Genomic DNA, 7,247 nt, shown 5'->3' with positions numbered 1-7,247 from the left:
TATTTATTTTTTACACATGAGTTATGTGGTATATGCACATTAACTTTTCGTATTATACATGTATTATAATTTTTTTGTTTAAATATATAAAAGGAACTAACGACTTAACTTTTTTGATAGGAAGACAGATTAAATCCTTGGGGATAATACGGGGACTGTATGAAGAATTTGACCATTAATTGGCAAGATTTAAGTTTGCTGTTTCAATTTTTCATGATTATAAAACTGTGGAGCAAAATATGTTTCCAGTTTCCACTGAGTGCAAGCCAATTCTTTCTAACAAATTCTAATTTTCTTTGCCCTTATAATTTTGCAAACATTCTAATTTTGCAAAACAAGAGTGTTTTTTTTTTCTTTTTCTTACGGCTGGGGTTTACCCTTACATGTCTGATTCATTTAATTTTTAATTTTTGAATATAGTAATAATTTTTAAAAATATATTTGTTAGATTTAAAAATTTTATAATTAGTCCTACCATTATTTTACACCCACAACGAAAATGTCTATCAAAATGATACACTTAAATTTTTTCTTTTTATCAATGATGTAATTCATGATATTAAATTCAATAAAAGATTATTTAGTAAATAATATCATATGTTGAAATAAATTAAGTTAATTTTACAAATAAAATACTTTAAACAAATAAATTTGTCTTTTTTTTGTTTCTCAAGAAAGACGTGTTTCAAAGATTAAATTAGGTGGATTAAAATAAACCTGGCATTGTACTGATTATGAAGATGATGACAATGAAATTATAAAAGAGGATATGATGGATAAATGAGAATCCAACGATTAAATATAAAAATCCACACAACTCAAAATCAATTCACCCTAATCAAACCACACACCCAAAAATTTAAAAAATAAAAATAAAAATCATTGAGACAATCTGTAAAAAGAATTACATTTCAAGTACAAACCAAATCTTTTCTTTTTTGGGTTTCAGTCCTTTATCAGTAAAATCAAGCATTAAATCCTTTATTACTTGAATTCATATTATTGTTGCCAATCTTGTGTAATTTGCAGGTTCCATGTATAGCAGCATCAAGCACACCAGTGGGACTTGGTGGCATCATCAATGGCTCCAATCCAAACGATCTTCCCTTAATGTTCTCATAAATCTTCTTCACTATCTCCTGCATTTGTTGTAAACAAAAACCACTTTTACCATTCAGTTTTTCAACAAGGCATTGTGTAGGTAGATGCAAACCTTGTTTATTCTATTATGCATACAACCCAACTGTGCCAAATCCTGCTCGTTAAGACTGTGATTAGTCAGCCGTAGTGTCACTGCTGCAGCAATTGCTGATGGAGGGTAATCCAAGGAATCAGTTGCTGCCAAAATGATGAACACAAACTAGGATCAGAGAAAGAAAAAATAGAAGAGAGTTCCAACTTTTTTTTGCCTGGCAAGGAGTTTACCTTTACATGTATTAATAATAAGACCAGTGGCACAAGAGAAAAGGTGACACAGGCTGTTATGTTGGGAATTATTGATACATGAAATGAAATAATGTAGGAAATCGAAAGGGGTAATGGTGCGCAACCGCCATTTGAGTGTCTTCATCACTAAAACCTCCATTCTTTCGACTGTTTTGGGCTTGAACAAGAATCTGGGTTTGATTATTTGCAAGTCTAGGAGAATGGGAACTGTTGTTTCCTCCATTTTTGCTGCTAGTGAAAGGCATGATACTGATAAAAGCTGCATAGGCCACCCTTTCCCTTGCTACACACATGAACATCAAAAACCAACCATAGAAAAAGATGTAAACAATCTTCAAACTCTTCTTAAATAGCCCGAAAAGAAGAAAACAGCATACCGGCAAAGCTCGAGCCGATAGGAAACGATCCAAGTAGTTTATAGAAAGATAAGCAGTTTCAGGCCTAAGCCTGTAGAAAGAATGCACCTGAAATTGTTTTAAACAATTGCATTACGACAAGAATACAAAGAACAGATTAGTTTACCAAGAAAACTTTTGGTGGTTGTATTGTACCTTTAAAATCCATTGGACTGCCTCTTGACGAGCATGAACAATATCAGGAAGAAGATAAAATCTTGAAAGAAGGTTAGATTCCAGCATTTGATCAACCTCGGAATCGAACATATTGGTTAACGAATTGACGTCATAATCAATGAAGAAATCCGAAGATGAAGAAGTAATTTCACATTCATCTTCATCAGCTTCCCAAGAGACTACCTCACTTGCTGGTTCATTGCAGAACAAATTGGGAAGAGTTGGAAGGTTTAGGGACACATCCATTGGAATTTTGTTTGTTTTTCTCACTCTATTGCCAAGTACTAGTTTTAGCAAATTTAAGCAGTGCGAAAAATGATATGGCAAGGTCAAGTGGGTCCATTATCAGCTGCTTTAGGAGGATCATGATTGAAAGAAATGTGCATGAAACTTCGTTTGGAGTTGATCCAAATCGAGTAGGGCCAATGCCTTGTCCTGCAATCTGCCGAAGACCAATTATTACTTGGTTTTCTTTCTTTCTTTTGTTTGTTCTATTTCTAGATATGGATTTAACGAATTATGGATTTAACGAATTCTGTATTTCAGATGTTGATAATACTCTAAAATTACATATATATATATATATATATATATATTACATATATATTTTGAGTACGATCCTACTAATTGGGGCTGCTTATGGTTTTTTATCTTATAGGGATTAATTTGAAGGTAAAAAGAAATTTAGGGGTAAAAAGTGTAAATTTCAAGACAAAACGGGTCAGCATGCGAAATAGAGAAGAAGTGATAAAAGTGTGGAAGACTTGGGGTAAAATTTTAAAGAAGAGATTTATAAACATAAAACCTTGTTTATATCTGAATTCTACTTTTAGGATTATTGTTTATTATGTTGTTTAGATTTATTTTCAAATTATATCTCTTAAACATTATTATCTAGAGTTTAAATAGGAACCAATTAGGGTTTTTCATGTATTATAAATAAGGGACGGAGTGACATGAATATTGACTCATCACTTCTGTAAAAAATTCCTTCCCCCTAAGGCTTTTAGCATTTTTGTTTCTTTTTCAATAAAATTATATTTCATTAAAACTTGTGTTTTTTTTTTCCAAAAAGCATAAGTAACTAAACTCATCTAGCCAAAGGTTACCAAGACTCTTCCAAAAGAGTTCATGAGGCTTAGAACTCGCACTTAGCCTTCATAAACGAGTATTCAACATTTCTTCACATTATGGAACTGGCACTTCCATCCATGTTCTTCCAAAATTGATTTTTTCATCTTGTGCAAAGACGATTGCTTTATATGTTTTGGGAAGGTTGCACAGTCGGTTCACTAACTTACTGCGTCAGAGGTGATCGAGCCCAAGAGACAAAATGGTGTGGCATTCGCCATTACAAAACAATAATCTAGTATAAGATAGTCTCACAAAAGTGACGGTTGGCTAGAGTCAGATTCCTCTAGATCGTAAGGCTATAACCTAAGTGGAGCTGGTGGTCGTAGGCATCTTCTTCCACTATAACTGGCTTATTCGGTCATGAGAAGGATCACCTAAAAGCCTATGATTGAACCAAAGGAGGATCGAGATAACCGAAGGCTGAAATCCCTCAATTGGAAAGCCTCTTTTTCTCAATTCTACTTCTTATCACAATTACGATTTCAATCTATTTAATCTCAACTCAATGATATTTTTAATTCTGTTTTATCTTATTTTTTCCAGATTAGCTGTTTTTCTTAGGCACGACTATGCTTGGGATTTCGAGAAACAAGGAGTTGTGGCGATCCAGTCCCTGAGGATTTGACCCTACTCCCATATTACTATTTCTTTTAGTTATTTGAGAGCACCAAATATATCCTATCCCTAAATAATAAAGAGAAATAGTAATAGAAGAGTAGATTCAAATCCTCAGGGACTGGATCGCCACATCTCCTTGTTTCTCAAAATCCCGGGTAGATTCATGCCTAAGAAAAGCAACTGACCTGGAAAAAATAAAATAAAACAGAATTAAAAATATGATTGAGTTGAGATTAAATAGATTGAAACTGTAATTGTGATAAGAAGTAGAATTGGGAAAAAAAAGGGTTTTCTGATTGGGGGATTCCAACCTTAGGTTATCTTGATCCTCCTTTGGTTCAATCATAGGCTTTTATGTGATTCTTCTCATGACCGAATAAGCTAGCTATAGTGGAAGAGGATGCCTACGACCACCAGCTCCACTTAGGTTATAGCCTTACGATCTATAGGAACTTGACTCTAGCCAACCGTCACTTTTGTGGGATCGTCTTATACTAGATCATCGTTTTTCAATGGCGATTGCCACGCCATTTCGTCTCTTGGGCTCAACAAGCTCTGACACAGTAAGTTAGCGAACCGGTCGTGCAACCTTCCCAAAACATACAAAGAGGTCATCTTTGCATAAGATGAAAAGATTACTTTTTGAAGGATATGGATGGAAGTGTCAGTTCCGTAATGCGGAGAAATGATGAATACTCGTTGAGAAAGGCTAAGTGCCGGTTGTAAGTCTCATGAACTCTTTAGAGGAGTCTTGATAACATTTGGCTAGATGAGTTTAGTTGCTCATGCTTTTCGAGAAAAAAAAAACACAAGTTTAATGGAATGAAATTTTGTTGGAGAAGAAAAGAAACAAAAAAGCTAAAAGCCTTAGGGGGGAAGGAGTTTTTTACAGAAGTGATGAGTAAGTAATCATGTCACTCCATCCTCTATTTATAGTACATAAAAAACCTAATTTGTTCCCATTTAAACTCTAGATGATAATGTTTAAGAGATATAATTTGAAATTAAATCTAAACAATTTAATAATTCTAACAATAATCTTAAAAAAAATTCAAATTTAAACAAAGTCTTATGTTTATAAATCTCTTCTTTGAAATTTTGCCCCAAGTCTTCTACACTTTGTATTTTCGGCACCACTTCTTCCCTATTTCGCATGCTGACCCATTTTATCTTTAAATTTACACTTTTTGTCCCTAAATTTCCTTTTGCCTTCAGTTTAGTCCTACAAGATAAAAAACCATAAACGACCCAAATTAGTAGGATCGTACTCAAAATATATATGTAATTAACACATAAAAGTATGTCATTTTAAAGTATTATCATATTCCCCCTACTTAGCCCATGCTTGCCATCAAGTATGGTTCTTGTTCCACTATGTAATTTAGATTTTACCATGAAAGAAGTATTACTTCAAAGTTCTATAAAAATAAACATAATGAATATGAAAATAAAGAGCACCTTTAGCTTGCTTTAAGTAAAATAAAAAAGTACTCTAACTTAAACACACAAGAATTAAATCGACTCGAATATTTCATGAAAGTTAGGTAATTTATTAAACTTACTAAGACACCTTATTTGTTCCACATATAGTCCCCAAAATTAATTCTCTTTTTGCCTTAGTTGATTTTTTTAATGGAATGAATTTTTATTTTTTTTAATGTATTGACCCTTTTGATGCGAAATGGAATGATAACCCAAGCACCCCACCCTGGTTACTCAGCCCAACACACTCCTAATTTATTATTATTATTATTATTATTATTATTTTGTTTAAGAATGTTTTGGCCCTTTTGACGCAAAGTAGGATAACAATCCCAGCACCCACCCCGGTTACTCAACCCAACACACTCTTAATTTTTTTTATTTAATTCCGATTAGTTGAGTTTTACCTAACGCATCATACAACCTTTTTACGCGAAATAGGATGACAACCTAAGCACCCTACTCTGATTACTTAGTCAGTCATGTTGTAAGTTATACTCATAACCATGGAACCCCTCCTTTTTTTTTTTTTTCCTTTTTAATGAAATGGAATTTTAATTTTGGAGGACTAGAAAAAAAATCAAGTGTCAAAAATAAGTTTTGGCAACTACCTAACAGTCATGAAAATAAATTTAGCATATATTCGTATTAATTATCTTTAATCGATTTTACTATAAGCAAAATAGGGTTAAATTCATTAATCCTATTTATTTTAGCCTAATAGAAATAAAAAAAAAGAGATGAAATCAACATAGAAAAAATCACAACTAACTCAGTAGATAAGAATCATGTTTGCGGCTTAAACAGTGGATAATTCTTGGTCAAAGTCTTGGGCATGAAAAAGGGTAGGATTGTGACACCCCTAACCCGTACCTGCCACTGGAATAAGATTACGGAGCATTACCGTAAAAATGTAACATAAAACATACATTTCCAAACCTTGAAATAAACATAGCACAATCCATTCATATACATGCAATTCATCCCTTAATTGAGTCATCGAGGCCTTAGAAACACCTTAGAAATGATTCAGGACTAAATCAGAAACAATTGGAACATTGAGGAAAAAGTTAGAAATTTTAAACTACATGGGTCACATGGCCGTGCGACTCACATAGCTAAGGCACACGCCCGTGTCTTAGGCCGTGTAACAATTGAAATAGGGACACACAACCGTGTCCCAGCCTATATCCATGCTCGTGTAACTCTTTTAGTTGTGTCACATGGCCAAGCCACACGCCCGTGTGCTAGGCTATGTAACACTCGAAATGGCCTCACACGACCGTGCACTAGGCCGTGTAACTGCCTGACTTGATTGCCTTTAAATCCTACGAGGGACACACGACCGTGTCGTATGGCCATGTATCACACAGGGCTGAGACACACGCCCGTGTCTTAGGTTGTGTGGACAATAAATTGGCCAAAATCAAGCGATTTCCTTCATCCATTTCAAGCATGTATCTACAAGCCATTTGCAACCTTAACCAAGGCAATCAAAACATACCAAAACAAGCATTAAAACAACAATTCAAAAGACTAAAATCCATTCAACCAATATGCCATATAGGTACCTCAATCACAATCAAACTACCTTACCTAAACATATGCATTACCACATTGATGCAATATTATCTTAAAGCATATCACAATTGAGACCATAAGCAACATAACATTACATACCATACTAATGTCCTAAAAACAATATGCTATTCATAAACATCACAATTATATCCTACATCAACAACTAAAACATGTAAACTTTCATCCATTTATAGCATAGCATTTCATTCATTCACAAGCCAAAACAATTCACAAGTGATCAATTCCATACCATTCTAATTTTACTAAGAAAATACCTATTTACTATTTTCATAAAGTACCTAACATCTTAGTTTAGTATTTTTTTCCTAATGTATAATAACAACCTATATAGCCACATATACATGCCACAACTTTAAGGATAACAAGAACTACCAAATTGATGGATAGTGTGAG

General features: G+C 33.7%; 1 protein-coding gene across 1 annotated transcript; it reads right to left on the bottom strand.

Annotated features, from left to right (window-relative positions):
• Positions 1-770: 770 nt before the first annotated feature.
• Positions 771-2,291, bottom strand: LOC108472005 (cyclin-D1-1-like). The gene is made up of 5 exons (XM_017773536.2): positions 1,998-2,291; positions 1,824-1,910; positions 1,426-1,729; positions 1,214-1,338; positions 771-1,139 (listed from the first exon to the last, which is right to left on the bottom strand). The coding sequence occupies exons 1-5, from the start codon at positions 2,262-2,264 to the stop codon at positions 966-968; spliced, it is 957 nt and encodes a 318-aa protein (XP_017629025.1). The 5' UTR covers positions 2,265-2,291; the 3' UTR covers positions 771-965.
• Between the last annotated feature and the right edge of the window lie 4,956 nt (positions 2,292-7,247).

The sequence above is a fragment of the Gossypium arboreum genome, chromosome 11 (genome assembly GCF_025698485.1).
Source record: "Gossypium arboreum isolate Shixiya-1 chromosome 11, ASM2569848v2, whole genome shotgun sequence".
Classification (NCBI taxonomy): domain Eukaryota; kingdom Viridiplantae; phylum Streptophyta; class Magnoliopsida; order Malvales; family Malvaceae; genus Gossypium; species Gossypium arboreum.
This window is presented reverse-complemented; position numbering and strand designations above follow the sequence as displayed.

Bases quoted from the DNA above. Each gene is read 5' to 3' on its own strand.
- LOC108472005 (XM_017773536.2), bottom strand. From the start codon at position 2,264: ATGGATGTGTCCCTAAACCTTCCAACTCTTCCCAATTTGTTCTGCAAT. The intron at 1,911-1,997 runs GTACAATACAAC...AAACAATTTCAG, and splicing joins CAGTCCAATGGATTTTAAAG to GTGCATTCTTTCTACAGGCT. The intron at 1,339-1,425 runs GTAAACTCCTTG...TCATTTTGGCAG, and splicing joins TATTATTAATACATGTAAAG to CAACTGATTCCTTGGATTAC.